This window comes from Phoxinus phoxinus (genome assembly GCF_949152265.1).
Source record: "Phoxinus phoxinus genome assembly, chromosome: 6".
Classification (NCBI taxonomy): Eukaryota; Metazoa; Chordata; class Actinopteri; order Cypriniformes; family Leuciscidae; genus Phoxinus; species Phoxinus phoxinus.
Genome location: NC_136881.1, coordinates 22,547,559 through 22,574,627, shown reverse-complemented (window position 1 = coordinate 22,574,627; position 27,069 = coordinate 22,547,559). Strand labels below are relative to the sequence as shown.

At 42.1% G+C, this 27,069-nt stretch overlaps 1 protein-coding gene across 2 annotated transcripts; it reads right to left on the bottom strand.

The window, feature by feature from the left end:
- Nucleotides 1-3,482: 3,482 nt before the first annotated feature.
- Nucleotides 3,483-27,052, bottom strand: cbsa (cystathionine beta-synthase a). 2 transcript variants are annotated; one of them, XM_079614683.1, is made up of 15 exons: nucleotides 26,915-27,052; nucleotides 23,699-23,816; nucleotides 23,558-23,665; nucleotides 22,773-22,879; nucleotides 22,387-22,521; nucleotides 22,042-22,121; nucleotides 21,758-21,962; nucleotides 20,725-20,816; nucleotides 20,335-20,460; nucleotides 5,431-5,515; nucleotides 5,190-5,295; nucleotides 4,967-5,044; nucleotides 4,010-4,144; nucleotides 3,721-3,829; nucleotides 3,483-3,635 (listed from the first exon to the last, which is right to left on the bottom strand). In XM_079614683.1, exons 2-15 carry the CDS (start codon nucleotides 23,797-23,799, stop codon nucleotides 3,534-3,536), a joined length of 1,569 nt encoding a protein of 522 aa, XP_079470809.1. In that variant the 5' UTR covers nucleotides 23,800-23,816; nucleotides 26,915-27,052; the 3' UTR covers nucleotides 3,483-3,533. The 2 variants fall into 2 exon arrangements, with proteins under 2 accessions (XP_079470809.1, XP_079470808.1); XM_079614682.1 differs by having other exon boundaries at nucleotides 23,558-23,816.
- Nucleotides 27,053-27,069: the final 17 nt, after the last annotated feature.

The window sequence follows — 27,069 nt, the reverse complement described above, 5'->3', positions numbered from 1 at the left end:
GAGACTTTGCCCGCCCAGTCACATGTAATATAGAAAACGAGTACCTATAATAATATTCCTAAACACCAAAGCCAATGTTACAGGCATAAATATGTCAAACCTTGTGCTGTTCCTGCTCTATGTTGCATCTGTCACTAAAAGTGGATGAATTCATTTTTTTAACAAGGTTCCTAATAATTTAATTTAGACATTTGCAGTTTGTACAAACTCATTTCAGAAAATATTGTTTTGTGAATGTCACAATGTGATTGTCTGATTGTCACAATGTAATGCAGGGTTTGAAAAGCGGATGTTATTCAAGAAAATAACAAAATAATTAAGAAAATTTTAATTGTTTATAAAGTCGAAAATTAGAAGGCATATGCTGATTGTCTGAACCCGTATGGATTCACAACCCGGGTGCCTCCTCAGCGGCGCTACTTGAGAGCGGAATGACGCAGACAAAACTTTGTGAACATAACCAGGTCAAGGCCGTAGAAACACCTTCACAAGACCTGGGGCAAACTCCATACAAGGCTCACTCACAGAAAGAATGCGAGATCCCCCACGCGCTTGAGAGAGGCCAACGCTAACAAAAGTGCCACTTTGAGAGTCAGAATCCGGTCCGGAGCTGACTCCAAGAGTTCAAAGGAAGGTTCTAATAGCCCCTACAGAACAACTGATAAATCCCAGGTGGGGACACTAATAGGACGTGCAGGGCTCAAGCGTCTAAGTCCACGCTTAAACAAGGAAACCACTTTTTATTCTGTGTTTAGACGAGCGTTATGGGGGGGAAATCGGCGTGCATATGGTGACGCAAAAGTGTGTGAAATTCGATGTAGTATGCACTCCAGGCGGCTAGGCAATGTGAAGCACTGAAAATGAAAGAGACGCTGACACCGTTTTCCATGTTTAATACGGTAAAAGAGCTGCTTTAACCCTCAGTGCTCTTCGCTTGTCGCTCAAAAATGTCAGATTTTTTTTTGTTTTTGTCAATGAAATATTTAAGATTTCCACTCTGGAGGGTGGCTTCACTTTTTTGCGTTTTTAAGCCCCAAAAACGCCGTCGCCGTGTAAACGAAAGGCACATCCGATAAAATATTTTTACGTTTTCACCCGCGAGCGTTCTCGTGTAAACAGGGCCTAAGACAGTAGATCTCTCCTGATAGGAATCTGCCAAGTATGTTATCATGTCAGTGCAATTTAGACAAGTCCAAGGGATTCATAGACCCAGAAAACATGGGGTTAGACACCAAGATTACTTGGCTAGGTCAAATAATGAAGGAGTTAGGATATTTTAAGGGTCTAACCCTGCCCATCTTGGACGCCATCTTGAAAATTACACCTTTCTATTGGTCAAACTTTGGTAAACTTTTAGTATGTTATTAAGGACACCTAATACCACACAAAACAGCTGAGAAACCTTTTGTTAGAATTTTTTTAGGGTTAGGTGTTTTTTTTTCCCCCATATATGCGGCCACCTATTATGATTATGATTATCTTCATTTTTATTTTTATTTTAATTCTTCTATCTGTTTGCCTTTTGTGTCTTTCTTTCATGTACAGCACTTTGGCCAACAAAGGTTGATTTTAAATGTGCTTTATAAATCAAATTTGATTTGATGATTAAATCTTACAAAGTTTAACTTTTTTTATGAAACAGATTGGCATGATTCCTGTCTTGTGTTCCCCTTGTCTTGTGGGGACTTTTATGTTATTTCCTGTTCTGTGCCATGTTTTGTAGTTTTTCTTGATTAGTTCATGATTGTTTCCAGGTGTGTCTTATTCACCAATCTCCCCTTGAGTGTATATATACCCAAGTGTTTCTCATGTTTTTGGTCTGGTGTTGTCCTTCTATGGATGTTATGTGTGCGCTTGTTGTCAGTTTTGTTTGCCTTCCTTTCCCGGGTCTGCATTTATCAGTTTTGCCTGTATTTACTTTCATTATGTTTGTTTGAATAAATGTTTTCTGTATCTGGATCCCACTCGCGTTCCTCTGAAACAGCCACCGTTACATAGATACAGATGAATAATTTAAAATAAAAATTTATTTTCATTTCATGCCAACTTTAAGAGATATAAATATTAGTTGGTTTTGTTCCAAGCGAGATTAAGCAATTCTCAAAAACAATTAATGAAAACATGATCAGTTGCCTTAAGTTATAATGGGTTGTCGAAATGTCTGATGCAAGCTTAACATTTATCACATTTAATCAGCAGTCATTTAAAGCAACAATGTTGAGGAATATAGGATAATAATTTCATTAAATTAGTATTGTCTTGGTACAGGCTCCCGTTCAATGCAGTACTCACTCAGGGACAGGACAGTTATTAGCAGGCTGTAATAAGCCAAGGTAGCAACTAATTAAGAATGTGCTAGACTGTTGAGTTTAGCTTGTTACATGAATATTAAATCTTTTATTTCTTTGAATATATACAGATGGGTTATTGTATGTTTATGTAAATATTATTATCATCATTATATCTTTGTCACCATCACCACACTTTCACATAAACTCTGAATTACAGAGGCCGACTATGCACCACGCTAAGCCATTATAAGTGGACCTCTGGGATAAATAATTACAGGATATACTGTATGATATGACCTCTAAGAAGTATCAGGGTTCTGTCACAAATATTTTTTTTGGTTTATTCTTGGTTTGGTGACAGAGCTCTGACGCTCCTATCGTCTTGTCTTTGTGTGAGTATGCGGTTCTGTACACGTCCGCTTGTTTCTATTGTAAGTGCAAAGTATGGTGTTTGGATCCCGGCACTTCAGTCTAGCTCGGTTTCAGTTCAGTGTCCAGGTTTGGACATTCATGCTCCATGTTTTGTCTCTTATTGTATGCACATGGATTTAGTGTTCATTCACTCACTGTGCACTCTTGTCTCATGTGTTTTTGTCGAGCACATGGTTTATATTTTCATTAGCCAGGCAATCTTGTGTTCTCTTGTTTTGTATGTTTCTATGTGCCATGTTGTCTTAACCCTGCCCTTTTTATTACCAGATTATTGGTTTAATTTCCCCACCTGCTTTCCCTCGTTATCCTCCTAATATCCTTCCTTATTAATTTCCCTTGTGTTTTCTGTCCTGTGCTGGTTCGTTTTGTATCCATATTGTGCTTCTGGTTGCCGTAGTCTAGTCTAGTCTATAGGAGTTCTCTTACGAGAGATACTCTCGTACTGCGTAGCTTAGCTACGCATTGGGGGAAAATCATTTTCCACGAGAATACTGAAGCCAAAAATTATCCTTAATTTTGTATAAAATAAAAGTACGTTTTTCCTTGTTGTGTTTTTTATTTTGTTCTCTGATGTCTGGGTTTATTTTTGCCCAGTTCTTTGTATTGCCTTTTATTTGTCAAAGATCTTTTTGAGTTTCCCTGGCTGTTCTGCGTTTGGGTTCTGTCAGCAAATACTGACAAAACTAATCTAAAGTTAAAGGTTTAAGCAGTGTAAATCAGACATCTGGGTTACACTGCCTGCAATGTGGTTTTGTAAAAAACGAGAGCACATTATCCAGTCAATGAAGAATTATAACTCAATATGTTTGGTCATGACAAACACTCACACTGAATCTGCTCATGGACCACCAGGGCAAAGTGATCAGTTTCCAAGATCCGAGACAGCCTTCCCATGTTGTCAGTTAGACGAATCTAAAACAGGCAAAATGGTAAAGTAATATCAGATGGATTGAGTGAGAAAAAACTATCCTTTCTAAAAGTCCTGCACTAGACTTACCTGCTTGAACTGTTTGTAGAGCACTTTGCTGACAGGATCAGAGGGCTTCACCTTTCCGGCAAGCACAGAAGCAAGCATGTTTCCCAGGGTCACCATACCCAGAATCAACCTGCAGAGAGGAAGCCAAACACAACTGTATTCCGATCCTCATTCAAATGTAGTGTAAAATACTTTCAATCAGCTTCATTTACATTGACACATGTTTTTATATAATTGGTACTGATTAAAATAACAGTGAGGTCGTCACCATTTTATTTTGAATTTAATATGAAGTTGCATTTTCACTCACCCAGCTTCATCTACGACAGGTGCCTGGTCAAAGCCCTTTTCTTTCAAAATTTTGATAGTTTTTTGGCATGTGACTGTGGGAAGCACAGTAAGGGGAGCACAGAGGTTTAGACTTTGCAATTTCAAATTCCACCACCTGGAAGAAATTGAATGACAGATGAAGATAAATGAAGAATGAACACAGGACCAAAAACAAATGAGAGGCTGCTCAGGTTCTAAATACCTAGACTTTGTATAAATGTTCATAAATTAAGTATATATTTAAAATAGGGGAAAATGGCCATAGCTTTCACAAAGAGAAGTTATCATATCCACAATCTCAATAACTAAAAAGTGTGGAGTGAAATGGGTTTTCTATGGTTTCAAACACCTAGTTCAAAAGAAAACCCTTTTAAATAACATTAGATGAATAGATGAATGTGTTCTCTAAACTAAATGTTCCAATATCATCAAAATAAAACCTCAGTTATGGGTCATAACTGAGATTTTAACTTACAATTTGAAAAGTATTCACAGGACAATGGTAAGTTGTGTTTAAAATGTTACACACTATTCAAATGAATGGTTTGATATTTTTGTATAATTTATTTTTAAACATATTTAGCAGTTACGTTGTTTTGTGTTTTTAATAATCGTTTTACTAAAATAAATAAAATGCTTTGAAAAAACGTACCCCATATAGTTTGATGTCCTGATCATGTTTTGTTATTATGACATGGTGTTGTCAAAAAAGGTCAATATATATTTATTTTTTTATGTGGCAATGATTTTGGAAATTTTCAATATATTTTAAAAGACCAACTTACCGGTATATTCCTATAGAGAAATTTAAGTACGTACCTTAATGAATATTCACCAAATAAAAAGTATGACAAATATCCCTACCCAATCTCACATATACACTCCACTTGAGCTTTGGTGAGTAAACCTTAAATTGACAAAATGATCTTCTCCTCACCAGGGTTTATTCACCATGATGTCCTCCACCCTCAGAAAGCCCTTCTGGAACATCCACTTATCACTCAAGAACTTGGACCTTTAGAGTACATTTACACAGTATATTTTATACATTTGGCAGATGCTTTTAACTAAACTTAAAGCGCATTTAAGGTCAAATTTATTGGTTTGTGTTCCCTGGAAAAACAAACTGAATACTTTTATTTAGTAAGACTTCTCCTTACATGTAATTTCGAATCGAGTCTGGCAGAATCACGACACAGCGCTGACCCTCCTTCAGCTCTTTGGCAAACTTTACTGCAGCTGCCATGGCAGTGCCTGAACTACCACCTGACAACAGAGACAGAGCATTAGACTGATAAACAATGCAGCATATACCTACTTCAATATTCTCATAAACATTTAACATTCACAAATTCAGACATTTATATAAAGGTGAAATTTAATGAAAAATCATGTTCTTACCACATAACAGCCCTTCATCTCTTACAAGCATTCGGGCCATGGCAAACGATTCATCGTCTTTGGATTTGTACCATTTGTCAACCAACTGAAATGAACACACACAGGGGTTTCAAAGTAGTCCTGCATGATTTGTACATGACTGGTTCCCACCAATAGGATGCTGTAAACCAACCCTATACTTCTACTGCCATCTACTGGTAAAATGACAAAATAGCAACAAATGGAACCAATGAGTGGACAATTGCAACAAACATGTGGACGTCACAGAACAGGGTCCTTCCTTTTGGGCATGGGATTATCCTGATGAAGACACGAGGGGAGTATAATTTGTATAATATTTGATCTTAGCACTTTTACTGCAAGTATGTGATAATGTTCCTGATATGGTATGTGATACCTGATAATGTGAGTTAATAAACATTTGAATAGGAACAATTAATTAATCAAATAAGCTTTTTTTTATATCTATTTTAAAGCCTTTTATCCGCATAAAGCCTACTGTATCATATTTGATACATCAATGTATTCATATCTGACTATTATTTCATATGTAATATTTTGGTTATAAATTGCTTAAAGACTGGCTGGAAAACAATGGCTTCAGACCCTCAACTAACAAGGAGCTATTGTAAAAATGTACTTTACAAATTAGAAATTTCTATCCAACTGTCAATTTACAATAAAAAATACATTAATAATAATTCTTCTTCTTCTTTATCTATAAAGCTTGGTTTCAGTGAGTGCTTCAGACATTTGTGCAGAGAATCAGTGGTGAAAGCAGGACCTGACTTTGTGTTCAGGATGAGAATTCTGGCTCACAGCTGTGTAAACCAAATAGTCAGGATGTTTACATATGTACGTTCAGTGGTGCCTGACACTTTTTTTTTTTTACAAACACTATGCACTTGAAGCAGGGAAAACTATAGCAATAAAAAACAAACAAACAAAAAAAAATTTAGAACATTAGCTAACCATGAGCATTTGTTACTGTATTTATTAATCTTTGTTAATAAAAATACAAGTTCATGTTTGCTCAGGTCCAATAAATAATATTAACAGATACAACTTTTTGAATTTAATAGTGTATTAGTAAATGTTCAAATTAACATGAACTAAAATAAAAAAATACTTTTGAAGTATTTTTTATTGTTACTTCATTGTCCAAGTTATTCATAAACACATCCGATAAGACGTGATTGAATATGTGCACCTGTAACAGGGCTGATTCATGTCTGGATGTTTGGGAAATTAGTGTAACTAAACAATGGCCAGAGGTAGCGAACCGCTAGTCAAAAGGAACAAATATTTAATTAATAATCATAATAAATCACAAAAAATAAATGTATACAATTTCATTATAATCATGAGAATTTGTTCGAACGAAAAACTAAAAATGGCAACAAAAAGAGGTGTGGTTCTCTTACGTAGAGTTCTCTCGTACTGCGTCGAAGAACGCTACGGGAAAGATATTTCTTTGTCGAGATTGAAGCCTAAAATTAATCCTTAATTTTGTAATAATGTAAAACGCTTTTCTGAAGCATACAACCTAGGCGGAGCAATACAGCTCACCCATTGGCTGCTCTGCCAGAAAAGCACAGCCTATGCGAGGCCAGGACGCTGACCAATGAGGGCGCTTCGCGCCCTTCTGCGTCACCTCCCGCCCAAACAGGCGTGGCCTAGGCCTATAAATACGAGCATAGCTGTCTAACACGCCGATTTTCTAAAATTCAACGAAGCTGCACGCATCGCTGGATTGGATTCGAGCCGCCACAGCCGTTTGGAACAAGCACCTCAGCAGGACGCGCCTCTTACCTGAAGCCGCTGGTCTTCGCCGCCTTCAGCCGCCGTTCCCTGCTGCGCTTCTCCGGCGTGGAATATCCTTTACATTATGTGTGTGTGTTTTGTGTGTGTGTTCGCCGTCGCGACACACAGTTTTTCCACCACTAAAAGAGCCGAGCGTCTTTTTCAAGATGCCTCGCACCTCCTGTGGCTCGTGTAGAGCCCCGCTCAGCGACAGGGACCACGTGCTGTGTTTCCTGCCTGTGAGTATCACGCAGCTTCAGCTCTCGTCGATGGCGGCTGCCATCGCTGTAATTTGATGCCTACGGTGACTCTGCGGACTCGCCTGGCGTTCATTTACTGAAGCTGCATCTTTTCCGCCTGCTGTAGTGCCGCGCCGTGAAAGCGCCGTGCTTAGCAGAGCCCGGAACCTCCCTTCACCACGAGGTGCTCGCCGCTGCTGCCGCCAGCTTCTCCGCCCGCTTCGCTGGACTCTATGATCGACGGACAAGGGCCGCTGTGTGCCGCCGCGTCCGTCATGAACGAGGAAGGTGAAGCCGCGTCTGTGGAGGAAGACTGCTTTTCTCTCCCGCTTCGGATGGGCGAGCTCCGAGGATCTCCCCTCCCCCGCCGCTCATGAGCGTCGACGGAGAAAGACCAGCATCGATGCGCTTACCGGCTGGATGGCTGTTTTTCTGCAGAGGAACGTACGTTACCGTCCTCACGACCCGCGCCTTTTCTTCCTGAATTCACGAAGAAAGCGCGGAGTCCCGGAAAGCCCCGTCTTTAGCCAGGATGCGCACTTCTGCTTCGAGGGAAGCTACAGTGTTAAAATCCCGCCGCGGCCGGATTTCACTAAAATGTCTCGCTTGCACAGTCCCAACATACGCGACCGTGCCAGTGTATTTTGCAGTCACCAAATCAGCATCAATGCTCGTTTGCCTGCACACAAACGCCGTTTTCACGACGCCCCAGGTAAATCTGAAAATGTATTTTCTGGTGTCCCGGCCACGGCCGATGGTGTAATGTGTGTATCCGTAATGCCCACGACTCAGTGCCCATTCATACACACAAGCACAGCCTTGCACAATACAGGGCTTGCACACATAAAATCGACTCCTGTCGGTTGTGCTTCACATGTAAGTTAGTGAACGTGCCCGCTTTTCAGTGCCCACAATCACTACACACTGCATGTCCCGTGGTTTCTGTAAAAACGAAACGAATGTACGGTCAGTCGGTTCTGATAGACAGTACTCTCTGTGCTACACGGTGTCCCGGCCATGGCCGATGATGTAATGTGTGTAACTGTATGCCCACGACCCAGTGCCCATTTGTACACACAAGCACAGCCCCGCACAATACAGGGCTTGCACACATAAATCGACTCATTTCGATTGTGCATTATATGTAGTGAGCGTGCCCGTTTTCAAGCGCCCACAATCACTACAAGCTACATGTCACACGGTTTCTATGAAACGAAACCAATGCACGGTCAGTCAGTTCTAATAGACAGTACTTCCCAGTGCTATAAATGTACCCGCGTTCACGCACCCACATTTATTCTCAAACATGCCGAGCCGTACGGGGCTCGCACCGCACGCTCTCTCGTTCAGCTGAGAGAGCTGAGAGCGCGCGCGGGCTGCCCGCTCGATTAAGCGCGCCCCCGCATCACGCTGCAATGGCGCCCATGTTACAGCACACGACTGCTCTCGTGTCGCCGCCATTTCGCGACCAGAGCCCGGTTTTTCAACCCGTGCAAGCACAGCCCTGAACAACACAGGGTCTGCACACATAAAATCGGCTCATGCCGATTGTGTTTTACATGTAGTGAGCGTGACCCACTGCCAAGTGCCCACAACCACTACACACTGCACGTTCCGCGGTTTTCTGTAAAAACGAAACTAACGAACGGTCAGTCAGTACACAAACTCAGTGTCCCCGGTGTTATAAATGTGCCCGCCACCAAGCGCCCACGTTTATTCACAAGCATAACGAGCCCTACGGGACTCGTCCCGCGCGCTCTCTCTCGACACAGAGAGCCGAGCGCGCGCGGGATGCATACTGTGTTAAACATGCCCCCCGCCTCACACGCCACGGCGTCCATGTCACAGCACACGGTTGCTCTCGTGTCGCCGCCATTTCGCGACCAGGGCCCAGATTACATTCAACCCCTAGTCACACGTGCAGATGCATGGGAAAGACTTCCCGGGGTCTCAGAATGGGTGCTAGAGACTATAAAAAGAGGCTATTCGCTACAGTTTCATCGACGCCCTCCCCGTTTCACGGAGAAAGTCGAAACCACGGTGAAAACAGAAGTAGCACATCTACTTCGAGCCGAAATAGCGAAGCTATTGAGCAAAGGGGCCATAGAGCCTTTATCTCAGAGCGAAGGGGGTCTGTACAGCAGATATTTCCTGGTACCGAAAAAAGACGGGGGTCTCAGACCCATTTTAGATCTAAGGCGTCTGAACAAAACGCTAACAAAGCGGAAGTTCAGAATGCTCACGACCAGAAGTATCCTCGCGCAAATCCGCCGAGGAGACTGGTTTATGGCGATAGATCTGAAAGACGCGTATTTTCACATACAAATTGCGTCACGTCACAGGCGATTTTTGAGATTCGCCTTCGAGGGCCGGGCATATCAGTACACAGTCCTGCCATTCGGCCTGTCTCTAGCACCTCGTACATTTACAGTGTGCATGGACGCGGCGCTGGCACCCCTGAGACTCCGAGGCGTTCGAATTCTGAACTATTTGGACGATTGGCTGATTCTAGCTCAGTCGCCGTCAGAACTCGCTCACCACAAGACACTAATACTCGATCACCTCGAGTGCTTAGGTCTGAGAGTCAATTGGGAGAAAAGTTCACTGTTTCCCAGTCAAAGGATCTCCTTTTTAGGACTGGATCTGAACTCACTGTCTATGACAGCACGCCTGTCATCACAGCGCAGGCGAAATACCCTGCAAATGGCGAAATCCTTCCGCAGCGGCCACATAGTGCCGCTCAGGAGATTTCAGAAAATGCTGGGCCTCATGGCCTCAGCCTCTACAGTGCTGCAGTTGGGCCTGCTGCGCATGCGCCCACTACAGTTCTGGTTGAGAACGCGCGTACCGCGCCGAGCATGGTTACACGGTCGTTATCGCCTCAAGGTCACTCAGGAATGCATTTCAGCCCTGACACCATGGAGAGCGTCAGACTGGTACCGGTCAGGTGTAAGCCTGGGGACTTCCTCGAGCCTGAAGGTGGTGTCCACGGACGCGTCCACCTCAGGTTGGGGAGCACTGCTCGACGGCAGACCGCTCTTTGGCCAATGGGCAGAGCGAGCCAAACTACCGCACATGAACTGCCTGGAAATGATGGCGGTGGACTTTGCGCTGAGGCGCTTCTGTCCCCGGATAAAAGGACACCACGTCCTGGTCCGCTCGGACAACGTGTCGGTAGTAGCCTACATAAACCACCAGGGTGGCCTGAGGTCCCGAAACCTATTCAGGTTAGCGGAACGCATACTGGTGTGGGCCCAGCACAACCTGCGCTCGTTAAGAGCAATACACGTGCCAGGCCACTTGAACGTAGGCCCGGACAGACTCTCACGGAACAATGTTCCTACGGGAGAGTGGTCCCTACACACACAGACAGTGCGTCTGCTGTGGAAAACGTTCGGCAGAGCGGAAATAGACCTGTTTGCAAACCAGGAAAACGCTCACTGCCCAGAATTCTTTTCGAAGAGCACGAACGCGCTGGCCAGAGTCTGGCCCCGCCGTCCGCTCTATGCTTTTCCTCCTGTCTCACTCCTGCCTCAAGTGCTGGAGCGTATCAAGGAGAGCGGATGCTCAGTACTACTGGTTGCTCCATACTGGACGAATCAGACCTGGTTCCCAGCTTTGATGCGACTGAAAAGTACTGCCCCGTGGCCGATTCCAGTGAGGAGAGACCTCCTCTCACAGGCCAAGGGCGCGATTCTGCATCCTCACCCCGAGCTTTGGTCCCTACACGTATGGGCCATAAACGGGTACCCGCTAACCTCCCAAGAGGAGTGTTAGACACGATCGAGCAAGCTAGGGCTCCGTCTACTAGACGGCTCTACGCTTCCAAATGGTCGGTGTTCTCTGGATGGTGTTCAGATCAAGGTCTGTCACCACTTCAGTGTGGAGAACCGGAGATTCTCTCCTTCTTGCAAGAGCTATTGGATAAGGGAAGAACCCCATCCACGCTCAAAGTCTATGTGGCTGCCATATCAGCGTTCGTTAATCCAACGCTTGGCCGTTCACTAGGCAGGAACGACCTGGTGGTCCGCTTCCTTAGAGGCGCCAGGAGGTTAAACCCTCCGAGGCCCCCCTCAGTCCCCGTTTGGGACCTTTCTACAGTGTTGAACGCTATGAAAGGGGCCCCTTTCGAGCCTATTCACTCAGTTGACATGAAACACCTGTCTTTCAAGACCGTGTTTCTTTTGGCTCTCGCTTCAGTGAAGCGTGTGGGAGACTTGCAAGCGCTCTCAGTGAGAGCTTCTTGTATGAAGTTCGGGCCAAACGACTCTGTAGTCGTATTGAAACCGAAGCATGGGTACGTGCCTAAGTCCCTCAACACACCGTTCAGGGCTCAGGTCATCTCCCTGTCGGCCCTGCCGGCCTCAGAGGACGGAAATAGCTCCCTTTGCCCGGTCAGGGCATTAAGAGCTTACGTGTCCCGCTCCGCTGTTTTTCGACAGACAGAGCAGCTCTTTGTTTCGTTCAGCGGACGCTCCAAGGGGCGAGCCGCGACGAAACAGAGTCTGTCTCGATGGGTAGTGGACGCCATTGCGCTAGCCTACGCATCTAGAGGTTTGGAATGCCCTTTGGGCATCAGAGCACATTCCACGAGAGGCATGGCCTCTTCATGGGCTTGGTATAGCGGAATCTCGTTACAAGATATCTGTATGGCGGCAGGCTGGGCCTCCCCGTCTACATTTATTAGGTTCTATAACCTAGAGGTTCCTGCGTTGCAGGCTAAACTGCTCTCGGTCTAGAAGACTATGTATTAGTGTCCTGCCCCGCGCTGCGGCCCAGGTCACTTCTATGTTAATATGTATAAGTGTTCCTGCCCCGCGATGCGGCCCAGGTCACTTCAATGTTTAATGTGTATAAGTGTTCCTGCCCCGCGCTGCGGCCCAGGTCACTTCAATGTTTAAGCATTACTCACTGACAATGTGTCCCTTGAGCATGCTATTACCCCTCATATATATCTATATTTACATATATATGCTGTTATGCCTTAAGAGGCACTACTATAAAGGGATGATGCTAATTTAGCCGCTCTCCCTATACTTCTTGGGGTAGGCACTTGTATACCAGGGCGCGCGCGCCCTTAGGTGTCTGTGTCGGTCCAAGAGCACGCACGGCGTTTTACATGGGGTTCCCGTAGCGTTCTTCGACGCAGTACGAGAGAACTCTACGTAAGAGAACGTACTCGGTTACTAACGTAACCTCGGTTCTCTCTAGAAGAGGGAACGAGTACTGCGTCTCATGGCCGTGCGTGTCCGCGCTGCGTCGCTTCATTGACGAAAATCGGCGTGTTAGACAGCTATGCTCGTATTTATAGGCCTAGGCCACGCCTGTTTGGGCGGGAGGTGACGCAGAAGGGCGCGAAGCGCCCTCATTGGTCAGCGTCCTGGCCTCGCATAGGCTGTGCTTTTCTGGCAGAGCAGCCAATGGGTGAGCTGTATTGCTCCGCCTAGGTTGTATGCTTCAGAAAAGCGTTTTACATTATTACAAAATTAAGGATTAATTTTAGGCTTCAATCTCGACAAAGAAATATCTTTCCCGTAGCGTTCTTCGACGCAGTACTCGTTCCCTCTTCTAGAGAGAACCGAGGTTACGTTAGTAACCGAGTACGTTTTTGAGTGACGGAGAAGCGAAAATAAAAGAGGAAGTAGAGAAGCGGAAGAGAGAGTCTGGACGGGAAGTTGAATCCGCGTCTGGAAAAGTCTGAGGGAAAACGAGGCGTTGTTTCAGCGTGTCGTGAAGTGCGCTGTGGGATTATTGTTCATGTCGACAATGTCTGAACGTCTGCATTATGGAATATTGGTGTACGGACCCGCATGCAATGATTGAGTGGCTGATCGAACTGGAACCTGGACGCCGCGGGTGAACACCAACGCGAAAAGAGAAAACTTGAGAAACTGCAGAAATCTCAAGTTTTACCCTGTGAGTGTTAATCCCTTCTGTGACAAGTTTCCGACGTATTGATCATCAAAAGGTTAACGGAGAATTAAGTCTTCCCTGCGCTCTCAACTTTCTGACTCTTAAATAGCTACTTTTCCCTCTTCTTGCAAAACCTCAAACTCTTCATCAGGAACGATTATTATCCCCTCTATCTGCTACTAAAATAGTATTTGATTTAATTTCGTTTTGATTATATTTTACTTATATTTTGAACTGTTTTGGGATTATTTTTGTTGTAGTTTTCTTTTGTCTAATTGTGAATTATCTCAGTCTGTGCGCAACCGCGCTGGTTTTCCAGTTGTAACAAACTGATTTCTTTATTTGATTTCTGAGAGCTTGCTGCTGGACACTGGTTGATTTAGATATTTTTTTTTGTTGTGAGGAAAAACATATAAATGGACTTGATGAAACTCAAGACTCAAGTTATGTTTTTCTGTAATCGGAGTGTAAAAATTGTTTGTCAGTTTATTTAAACTGTCTGGCGCCCAACGTGAACATTACATTTTTTTTGAGTAACGCACCGTTACAGATTGGCGCCCAACGTGAACATTACATTTTTTTTTAGTAACGCACCGTTACAGATTGGCGCCCAACGTGGGGCTCGAACACTTTACTTGAATCTGAAATGAACATTGAACATTTAATGTTGGGTTGTTTTCTCTAAAATGTAATTTCATGCTTGAAAATGAAAATGTTTTTGGCATTAATTTATGATTAATGATCGTAGGGCTGTATGTGTTTTGATCATTGTGGTGATTGTAAAAATTGGTACTCTACAATTGTTATTTACCATGTCTCATTCAAATCACCATTCTTTTCCATCTCCTTTGATGTCCCCTCCAGACATTTCCACTCCGTTAAATGTCCCTCTTCTTAGCTCTAGGGATCATCATCTAAACATACATGCCCCCATTCCCAGAGACCCACCTTCCTTCCTGTTACAATCGGCAGATATGGACATTGCAACCCCTGCTTCTTTTTCCCCTGTTTTGGAAACCCACAATGAACCTCCTGGTGTGTTCTCCACTTGTGAGCGAGCCTCACTCGAGTCTGAGATTCAGTGTGAACTCCCTATGATGCTTCCTACCCCTGGTAGAGGATGGGGTCAACTTACGGAGCAAGTCCATGACAATCTGAATAAACTGTATCAGGATTTGGGTAAACAGGACAAGGTTCTAAATGATTTAATTAAGCAAGTACAAAGAAGTAGATTTCATGTAGAGTCCAAGATAAACAAACTAGCAGAACAAACAGAGCAAAGTTTACGAAATCTACATGGGGTATTGTCTTCCGCTAAGGAAAAAAATGAAAGTGAGATGGATATAATAATGAAGGCAATCAAAACTGTAGTGTCAGAGGAAATGGACAGAGTGAAAGTTTCTCTTGTGTCTGAACTCGGATTTATGGTGGATCAGTTGCAAATTGAGGTTCAGCGAGACTTAAAAGATACCCAGAAAACAGTGCAAGAAAAAAATGCAGACCTGGTAAACCATATTTCTGAGTTACCCTCAGTATTAAAGAGGTTGTCTACAAAAGTGGATGAAATGAGTGGAAAGCTTGATCTATTCTCAGTGGCTCACATAAGGAAAATGAAAGACGAGGAAAAGCCATCAACCCATGCAGCTTTCTCCCGTTTACCGGAGACTTCACCCTTGACAACTACTTCTGCTCTTACCTCTGTCCCTAAAACTGATCACATTAAATTAGTCTTTCCTACATATGGGAGGCTAGGAGATGATCCTGACCCCCTACTGTACTTATCAAAGTGTCAAGATTTCCTTGCTTTGCACCCATTGTCTGACATTGATCTTCTTGCTACTTTTCGCACTGTTCTTCATGGCACCGCTCGAGATTGGTGGGAAACGACACGTTCCAAAGTGGCATCTTGGACGGAGTTCAAATCTTCCCTTTTATCCGCTTTCTTAGCCGAAGACTATGAAGACGAACTTGCGGAACGTGTCAGAACTAAAAAACAGGGTGAACATGAACCTGTCCGAGACTTTGCATATTCTTACCGAGCTCTCTGTTCAAGATGGAATCCAGATCTCACTGAAAAAGACATTGTTAAGCTCATATTGAAACACATAAAACCGCATCTTGCCAGTCAACTCCGTGGAAGGGTGGAGGATGTGGATGAGCTTGTGCGTCTGGGTCATCAGATGGAAAAGGACCACGAACTACAACTGGTGTATGAGCGTAACATTCATGCCAGAAGAGCGAGTCCCATACAGAAAGGGTTACATCCTCCTAACGTGCCTCAAGAAGACAAAGCCCCATTGTGTTGGCGTTGTAGAGGTATACATTCTCCTGGGTCATGCCCTCAGTATAATTCTTCATCTACGCAAATGAGCAGTCAATATAACAGACAAAAATCTGCTAAATCCAGATCCAATGGATACCCTAGTAACTCCGCTGCATCAGCTGTGACATCATCCAAGCAGTCTTTTAAGGTTGACACTTTCCAGGCTAAGGAGTCTTTGTCCACTGTAAAACAACCTTCCCCTTTGAATCCCGAAGCCATTCCACAACAGCTGGTTGTACCCATACTTATTGAGAATTGGTATGGCAAGGCTATCTTGGACACAGGAGCCAGCTATACATTGATGCATGAGAATCTCTGGGCTGAATTGAATAGCTCAAGAGAAAATCTTAAGCCTTGGTGCCGTGGTCCCTTGTATCTTGCCAACGGAGAAGCGGAGTCACCTCTAGGCTGGACAGCTTTAGACATTGAAATACAAGGGAATGTGATAAAGTCATCAGTGGCTGTACTTCCTTCTAAGGCCTTGGCCTATGGAATTGTGTTGGGACTTGACTTCATTTACCATAGCCAACTACAAATAGATGTCGCTGACCAGGTGTACGGATTCAAACACACACCTTCAATCACATATCCTTTCCAACCTGGCAGTGCCTCAATATCTGGGTGGAACACATGGGAAGTAAGGAACCACAAAGGTAGTAGTAAACCGAAGCATCAACTTGGCCTTATCAGTTCTATACCTCCTCCGGGGTTTCGATTGAAAGTGGATCGTCTTAGTGTTCAAGACTATATAAATCAGGCTGTGTCTTCTGCCAATCTACAAGCATACGAAAAATCACAACTGTACGACATCTTACAAACAAATCCTAAAGTGTGTACCCATGAAGTTGGCAGAACCAATGTTTTACAGCATCACATCTATACAACTGCCCACATTCAAATTCCTATAAAACAAAAACCTTACCGCATGTCTTCTGTAAAACAGACCATTGTGAAAGAACAGCTCGAAGAGATGTTACATGCAGGTATCATCGAGCCCTCACGTTCTGGTTGGTCCTCCCCGGTGGTGCTGGTACCTAAAAAAGATGGTGGACAAAGATTTTGTGTGGATTACAGGAAACTCAATTCACTCACGGAAAGTGATGCTTATCCTCTTCCATCCATCACTGAGATTCTGGAGTCCCTCTCTGATTCAACCATTTTTTCCACTATCGACTTAAATAGTGGTTACTGGCAAGTGGAGATGGGCCCAGAAAGTAAATTCATGACTGCCTTCATAACTCCAAAAGGCCTCTACCACTTTAATGTGATGCCTTTTGGACTTAAAAATGCACCAGCCACATTCCAGAGATTAATGGAGTTAGTCCTGGGAGACTTACGTGGTCAGTGTTGCCTTGTGTATTTAGATGATATAATCATTTATTCTTCCTCTGTGACACAGCATTTCTTGGATCTCCAGATGGTGTTTGATAAACTCCAACAAGCAGGACTAACTATCAACCTGAAGAAAAGCACGTTCTGTCTGGAAGAGATCAAATTTTTGGGGCACATTGTCAATACTAACGGCATTTCAGCAGATCCAGAGAAGGTACGCTCCATTCAGCAGTATCCGGTACCAAGGAACCTCAAGGAGGTTCAAAGATTTTTGGGAATGTCTGGATGGTACCACAGGTTCGTTCCTGGCTTCTCAAAAGTTGCTGAACCCCTAAATAACTTGAAAAAAAAGGGCATTCTTTTATCTGGTCTCCAGAGTGTCAACATGCCTTTGATAAATTAAAATCTCATCTGACCTCTTCTCCAGTTTTAGGACATCCCAAACCAGATCTTCCATTTACGGTGTATACAGATGCAAGTGAAACTGGTCTTGGAGCCGTGCTTGCACAGAAAACAGGTGCAGACTCTGAGCAAGTAATAGCATATGCTAGTAGGACATTGACCAAGGCTGAAGTAAACTATTCCGCCACAGAAAAGGAGTGCCTTGCGGTGGTATGGGCCTTAGAGAAATGGCAATACTATCTAGAACCAAAAGTATTCACCGTAGTCACCGACCATTCTGCCTTACAGTGGGTTCTGACTTCGAACAAATCCACAAGCCGTCTACTGAGGTGGGCTTTAAAATTGCAGAAGTTTGATTTCATAGTAGAGTTCAGAAGAGGCAAGCTCAATGTTGTTCCCGATGCTCTCTCTCGAATACCTTCGACTGTTGGCTGTAATGTGTTCTCGGCAAATAAAAAGATAGAGGACCTACCTTTTTCTGCTGATATGGTGTGGGCAGAACAACACCAAGACCCTGAGATTGAAAAGGTGTTCCGTGCTTTAGCAGAAGGAGATTCCGTCACGATGGAAAAATATACAGTGCTGGAAGACAAAGTGTATAGGAAAACGCAGGTTTCTGAACACCAAAATCACTACCGGATTTATATTCCATCCTCGCTAAAATCCAGAACGTTACAGGCGTATCACGAGAACCCCCTATGTGGACATCTGGGCATCTTCAAGACCTACAAAAGGCTTCATGATGTTGCATTCTGGCCTAGGATGTGGTCCGAAGTAAAATACTTTGTTAAATGCTGTGAGAAGTGCCAAGTCCTGAAAAGTGACAACAAAAAACCTCCAGGGAAAATACAACAGACTATTGTGAACAGACCAAATGAGCTACTGGGAGTAGACCTTATGGGCCCATTCCCACGCAGTTCACAACAACATGAATACATAATGGTCGTGGTAGACTACTATACACGTTGGGTTGAGATTTTCCCCATGAGAACCGCAACAGCTTCCACCATTACCCGTATTCTCAGAACAGAAGTTCTCACAAGATGGGGAGTTCCAACATACATTCTGTCGGATCGTGGTTCCCAATTTGTTTCGTCCCTTTTTCAGGAATTGTGTGAGCAATGGAAAGTCATGCCAAAACTTACTACAGCGTATCACCCACAAACCAACATGACTGAGCGTGTTAATCGTACCTTGAAGTGTATGATTGCATCATATGTTGAAGATAATCATAAAAAGTGGGATACGTATCTTCCTGAGTTCAGATTCGCATTGAACACTGCAGTACAGGAAACTACGGGACTGACGCCGGCCGAACTTCAAGTAGGCAGGAAGCTCCAGAGTCCTATGGACCGAATTCTTCAGTCAGCAATCCCTGTTCTGCCCGAGACTCCATTTTATGAAACTACGGATAGACTCCATCAACTTCAAGAAAGGGCAGAAGCTAGTCAAAAAAAAGCCCGTTTCAGACAATTAAGAAACTATAATAAAAACAGAAGAGAAGTGAGTTACCAGTTTCAAGACCGAGTGTGGGTAAGAAATTTTCCCAAGTCAAGTGCCCCACATCAATTCACGGCTAAGCTGGGTAAGAAATGGAAAGGTCCGTACCGGATCGTCCGTCGGCTGGGGCCGATAAATTATCAAGTTGTCCTGGAAAGCTCGGGCGAAGATATGAGAAATATTAATGTTTGTAACCTGAAACCTTGTTATCCTACAGCTAAAGAGGTGGAAAGACAAGAAAACAAAAAAATTCTGGAAATCTTTCAGGACTCTTCGGATGAAGAAGAATTCTTAGGATTCTAAGGGTAGAACAACCATGGGTTGACTTTCCAATGGGGGGAGGATGTAGCGAACCGCTAGTCAAAAGGAACAAATATTTAATTAATAATCATAATAAATCACAAAAAATAAATGTATACAATTTCATTATAATCATGAGAATTTGCGGGTGAACACCAACGCGAAAAGAGAAAACTTGAGAAACTGCAGAAATCTCAAGTTTTACCCTGTGAGTGTTAATCCCTTCTGTGACAAGTTTCCGACGTATTGATCATCAAAAGGTTAACGGAGAATTAAGTCTTCCCTGCGCTCTCAACTTTCTGACTCTTAAATAGCTACTTTTCCCTCTTCTTGCAAAACCTCAAACTCTTCATCAGGAACGATTATTATCCCCTCTATCTGCTACTAAAATATTATTTGATTTAATTTCGTTTTGATTATATTTTACTTATATTTTGAACTGTTTTGGGATTATTTTTGTTGTAGTTTTCTTTTGTCTAATTGTGAATTATCTCAGTCTGTGCGCAACCGCGCTGGTTTTCCAGTTGTAACAAACTGATTTCTTTATTTGATTTCTGAGAGCTTGCTGCTGGACACTGGTTGATTTAGATATTTTTTTTTGTTGTGAGGAAAAACATATAAATGGACTTGATGAAACTCAAGACTCAAGTTATGTTTTTCTGTAATCGGAGAGTAAAAATTGTTTGTCAGTTTATTTAAACTGTCTGGCGCCCAACGTGAACATTACATTTTTTTTGAGTAACGCACCGTTACAGATTGGCGCCCAACGTGAACATTACATTTTTTTTTAGTAACGCACCGTTACAGGTTAAACATGCTCACTATGGTCCAAATATGGATCATGATGCACTCACTGTTGATCTCATCATTAGGTTTTGTACACAGGATGCTTTAATGCACCGGTATGTGGCAGTGCAGAAATATAACTAAAATAAATTGGAGGGCTGCATAAAAATGATTGATGGTAAAGATCTGGTAGGATACCAGTTGAAGAGCCCTATCATGGACAAATACAATTTTTTAAGGACATTAGACTTTTATTTGAATCAAATTTAACACTACATAATCTAACACCTATGTACAGTCACTCACAGATCTGTCCAGGACGGTGGGTATAAAGTCATATCCGATGCCCTCCACTTCATACTGGGTTTTATCTGTCCGGTTCAGCTCATCAGGTTCAGCGAGGATCGAGCCCTCTGGGTCCACTGCAACAATCTAGCAAAACAAAACAGACTTTAGACGTGTGAAGAAGACTCATATTCGGTGTTATCTTTATGCCTTAGTGACTTTTAAAGCTGTAATTTATATGATTTCTTATGCAGACTCAATGGTATTCCTATGATGTGGTATACTCTTCCAGTTATTCTCTTTCTGGCGTCTTGGCATTTTAAAAGAAAATAGTTCTCTGGTTTTTGTTACAAAACAGGTGAATTTCAAAGAATTGCTGTGCATCAGGTCTCAGGGACAATCAGTGTCTACCTTAACATTTGGGCATTTCTCCTTCAATTTGCGAGCAACGCCAGTTATGGTGCCACCTGTGCCAGCTCCTGCCACCAGCATATCTACTTTTCCTGTTGACACAGGCGAGTAGAGAGTTAATGGGATAATTCACCTCAGAACCCTTTCATTCATCGTAGAAGCACAAATTTAAGTATTTTTAATGAAATCTGAGAGATATTCGCCCCTCCATTGGATAGCCATTCACCCAAAATATGGTTCCGATTCGAACATTCATAAAGAGATTGTAAAATAAATCCATATGAATTGAGTGGTTCAGTCCAAGACCTCTGAAGAGAAACGTCAGGCAAGTACGGATAAGCTTCTGTTTATCAAATTGGAGTGCTCTCTGTTGATCAAGTGATTGTGGCACTTCAGAAGACTTGGATTAAACTGTTCGATTCACATGGATTTATTTTACGATCTCTTTATGAATGTTTTAAACCATCAGAGTTTTGGGTGAATGGACGTTCAATATAGGGACAAAAAACTATTAGGTTTCATTAAAAGTATCTTCATTTATGTTCCAAAGAGGAACAAATGTCGGTTACACTTTATTTTAAGGTGTCCTTGTTTCAGAGTAATTTTCCATTTAAATACTGAGCAATATTAATTCACTACATGTACAATGGACATCCTCAGGGCGGTGAAACTGGTGAGACAGCACCGTGCGCTTCCAGCGGCGAAACCCCCGATGGCCACAAACCAAGAACCAAGACCAAGAAGTACCAGACCTCGTCCAGGCATGATTGCCAACGGACCAAGTTGAACACCCCCCCCCCCCCCCCCAAATCAAAAAGTCAAATCAAAAAGAATGATTTTATAGCATTGTTCATGCTAGTTAAAAAAAGATTAAGCCATTTAACAAAGTGTCTACAGTGATTGTCACACTTTTTTTTGTCGATTCAATTTCAATTAAATTAAATTGACAATAGACAAGATTTATGTTGTGAAGATAAAAAGCAGAACAAAGAGAGAGAGAGAGAGAGAGAGAGAGAAAATACAGGATTGCTACCATCACACTGCTCCAGAATCTCCTCAGCAGTGGTGTCATAATGAGCCAGGGGGTTGCTGGGATTGCGGTACTGATCCAGGATATGCGAGTCAGGAATCTCATTCTTCAAGCGCCAAGCCACACCCACATGGGACTCTGGGGAGTCAAACCGCGCACTGGTGGGAGTTCGGACTATCTCAGCACCCAAAGCTCTTAACACGTCAACCTATGATGAGACTCTTGTTTAACTTCAGAAAATGTAACATTCTTGGTGGGCTAAAAAAACTAATTGGGATAAATCGTACCTTTTCCATGCTCATTTTTTCAGGCATAACAATTATGCAGCGATAACCCTTCACTGCTGCAGCCAGTGCAAGACCAATACCTGCATAGAATGCACACATTTTTTAGACCTTCAGACCTGATTTTTTTTTTGGTTTAATGTTTTTTTTTCATGTCCACCAACATGACTGAAACAAAATAAAAATTCTCATATATTGTTGAAGATTTTGAAAAGAACATACTCTACTGTAACAATGAGCAATTCAATAGGAATGTAAAAAAAAAAAAAAGGTAAGATGGAGTATCGAACCCGTGTTTGACAAAACAGAACATCAGTCTGTAAATAATCAAATGCCCTGTGGGATTACCTGTATTTCCAGAAGTGGGCTCTATAATGGTGTCTCCAGGTTTGAGAATGCCGTCCCTTTCTGCATCCTCCACCATACGCAGACTGATGCGGTCCTTCACACTACCACCAGCATTAAAGAACTCACACTTGGCCACTGCAGACAAACAAAACTTAATGACTATTTTATGTAACAATAAATCCTCATAGCAGGGGAAACTATTTCAATGTACACAAGTGTATGTCTATACTCCCTTGCCTATCAAATATTTTGTCTTTCAAGGATACCAAGTTTTTGAAGTTTCTCATTTGTGGTTAAAAGGTATTGACTTTGAATTTAATTGATTTACAACTTAAAAAGTAAAAATATGAATTCACTTACAAAGTTAAAAATATTAAATCACTTACAAAGTTCACACTTTAGTCCAAAAGTCTTAGAGATCTTGTTTATGCGGACCAGCGGTGTGTCTCCAATCCTGTCCAAGATGTTGGGTAGAATGCCTTCAGCTTTTGTCCTCCAATGGTGAAAACGAACAAACAAACAAACAAACAAACAAACAAAAAAACACTAAGGTCACTTGAAGAAAAATAAACTCACATTAAGGTAATTTTGTGACAGTGTAAATTAAAAATCTTAATGAAGTATGCTGTCAAATTTCCGTTGTGAGATCTTTGACATCTGGTTAAAATAAAGAGCCTGTTAAAATATACAGGATGAGCCTGTCACAAAATAAAAATAATAACAAGAACAAAATGTTTAAAAAAAATAAACAAAGTTGTGTACTTACGAATACATGCACGAGAATGCATCTGCTTCACACACACACACACACACACACACACACACACACACACACACACACACACACACACACACACACACACACACACACGCACACACGCACACACACACGCACGCACGCACGCACGCACGCACGCACGCACGCACACACACACAATTTTTTTCCATATATTGCTTATTGAGTATTGCAAAGTCCATTACAGTGGACACATTTATGTAACACATTTATCTTGCAGATAAGTTTCCTAATAAGGAGATATTCCTGAGAAGTAAACAGAAATGTTTTGTTTAGTAGGCTCGGCTTTTTTAGTACGTGTCATTTCCCTGTCACTTGATTTAAATTAGAAATCTTGTAATTTTAGGTCAGATTCTGAAAGTGAGTGATCATCACCTGGGAAAATATGTGTGAGGGGACTTTTCATGAGACATTCCCGGTTTCCAGGTACATCTACTTGGCAGGTCAGGACGAATCCATTTTGGGTCAGCGGCCCCAGTTTCTCTATTAGGCTGCAGGGGTCTGTCTACATCAGCCGAAACCAACTTGTTTTCTACGCCATTCCTGCAAGTGGTCTTCTTGCCAGCAAAAGGGCAGGCAGGGGTGTCTTTCTCTTGGTTGGATGGGCCTGAAGGCATGATTTCTCTATAGTTCCCTGTAAAGAGTTTTAACGTTTAACCCAGGATAATTTGCTCACAATGTATTTTACATGTTGTAGATTAAGACATGAATGAACATGATTATAACTAATGTGATTATACACAAGATACATAATGGATATATTTAATTTAATCTTAATAAAAAGTAGCAGCAGTTCCTATATTATCACCCATTTATTTAGTCAAATGTCCAAAGACTTTGGAACTGGAACACAGGCTCCAGGCTGCTGGCTTTGTACTCATTCCAAAACGAAATATCACCAAAACATCAAAGCCCACAATGATAAAGTTCAGAATGAACAAGAAGGCAACAGAGTGCTGCAGTGATGATGTATTTTTGTAGATCAAATCAGATTTATCCATTGGCTTTTGAATTATTGCTTAAATTCAAGGAGACGGAGACCAGAGACGATGGAAAAACACACGGAGAGCTTTTGTTTCAGCTCTGATAGCCGCAAGACCATGCCGAGCGTGGTGAGTGTGAAAACAAGCTCAAAACGCTTTAGAACCCGCTCACACCTGTATTTAGCGTTGTTCAATTGTGATCCGATCAACCAAATAGCTTCTTAATAGCAGGTGTAAACAGGGCCTATATCACTTTATCAAGCAACATCACCACAATGACACGAGGAGCCATGCCAATTCAAGCCTTTAAGGGATACAGTGCATGTTGATACACTCCAATCCCCCAGACAACCATAGCCATAGCATGAAGTTGTATCAAATAAGAAAATGGCAAACAAATCTGATGCCTTGAATGCACATAGCTTATTCCATTAGGTTAATTCCAGAGTATGAGAACCATTAATAGATAACCCAAGCAGCAGTGCATGTAATTCACCAGCTGTTAAAACGTTGAGCCTCTGCCTCTCCAAGATGGCAAGCATGCTTGACTGATTTTATGTGAAATTACCACAATACAATGCAAGCTAAAATGGTCTTTATGTGTCCAGAAAAAAATTGTTTGAGGTTGACCCAATCATGCAAAAGTGCAGTAAGTTTCAGGCCATATTCATATAAGCACATAGAACTTAAGGCAAGGATCCTCAAATCCTGCCCTGGAGAGCCACTGTCCTACAGAGTTTAATTCAGAGCCTGATCAAACTCAACTATCTGCAATTCTAGTGACTCTGAAAACCTTGATTATTAAGGTTGGAACTAAACTCTGCTGGGCAGTGGCCCTCTAGGACTAGGGTATGTGTATTTTAACACTTTTTGACACTTACACCATATATATATATATATATATATATATATATATATATATATATATATATATATATATATATATATATATATATATATATATATATATATATATAATGCCTGGTATGCTGTTGGTCCTCTACATGCAGTAAAAACAGGGCAGACCCTCCAAAGCATGGACTCTACAAGACTCTTGAAGGTGTCCTGTGGTATCTGGCATCAAGACGTTAGCAGCACATTCTTCAAGTTGCGAGGTTGAGCCGACGTGGATCGAACTTGTTGGTCCAGCACATCCCACAGATGCTCAATTGGATTGAGATCTGGGGAATTTGGAGGTCATGGGCAACACCTTGAACCCTTCATCATGTTCCTCAAACCATTCTTGAACAATGTGTGCAGTGTGGCAGGTGCATTATACTGTTACAAGAGGCCACTTCCACCATGGAACACCATTGTCATGAAGGAGTATACCTGGTCTGCAACGAAGTTTAGGTAGGTGGCACCATGTATCAAATTTATGTCCACATGAATGGCAGGACCAGGGTTTTCCCATAGCATTGCCCAGAGCATCACACTCCCTCCACTGGCTTGGCGTTTTCCCACAGTGCCATCACTTCCGCTGGTAAAAGACATATCGTGCACTGTGTTGTGACACATTGCCCTCGTACATTGATGAGCCTTGCCAGTGGAGGGAGTGTGATGCTCTGGGCAATGCTATGGGAAAACCTTGGTCCTGCCATTCATGTGGAGATAAATTTGATACGTGCCAACTACTTAAAGATCGTTGCAGACCAGGTATACAAATGTGGAGTTTTTCCCTATTTTTGATGATTTCAATTAAGTTAGTTTTTTTCAAGGTTCAACCAAAGGTAATCTTCTGTCAGTCTAAACAGGTGCGCTGGATACCAAGATTTAATGGAAATATGAGTCGCTCATGATTACAATATTTATTTACACAGTGTGTCAGCAAATAATAGACGTACACTTTTGTGTTGTTTTATAACAAAAACCAGCAGTGATCTGTAGTTCATATAATCCACGCCTGCCCTGTATGCAAGTACTGTGTATACAAAGACTAATAAAAATAATGTAGGCCTATTGTATTATGTTATGACATTGTGAGGCTTTTTTCAAAAATTCAACTGACGATTCTTAAAAGTTTAAAATGTTTTGTGCTACTAACATTATAAGGGCCTAATGATATAAAACCTGAATGCAAAATAACGATTCACAAATCCATTCTTTTAAGTCGGTGGGCTGTTTTTGTTACACAAACCTGGCAACCCAGTCTAGGAGGCACGAGTGACGAGCCAAGCTATAAAAAGAATGGGGAAGTTTAAAGTGGGTCCATGTGCTCTAAGTCGAGACCTACAAAGTCTTTCATCTAAAAACTTTCAGCTCAGACCCCATACAGGCAGAGTTTCTTACTCTCTTCCCACAAAACACTCTTATAGGACTTAAATGAAAATAATAATAATAATAATTTTAATACAAATTTGTGAGAGAACGAGGAAACCATTCATGTTCTGCAAAGAAAAAAAATCCTTGCACTTGACAGTTTCTGTAATTTATCATAGGCTACTGTCTGTTAGTAAATTCGTAAAACACTGACGGTTTTGATGGAATTGGTTATAAAGAATTTTAATAAATTAATAAATCTCATTCCCTGATTTGTTAAGCACAATGGATTTTGATACTTATACCATACTAATTTAAATATTTAAACTGATTTCTTATATAGCCTACATTAAATTAAACCATATTCACAAATAAATAACATTTTTGTAACAAACTTACTTTGTAACAACAGACTTTGTAACAAACTTATCGCTGATCAAATATTGCACAAGAATACAACAGCTTTTTAACGATTGAAATACACATTTACCTTGCTGATAGACGCTCCGACCGTCCACTTTAACAGCTGTATAAGTACCTGTATCACGTCAATATGAACAGGGGTTGAGCACTTATTTGGGAATTGGCCATGTGTTGGCGCTCAATATCATTGGCTGGAAGGAGGGCGTCTTTCGTTTGCGCTCC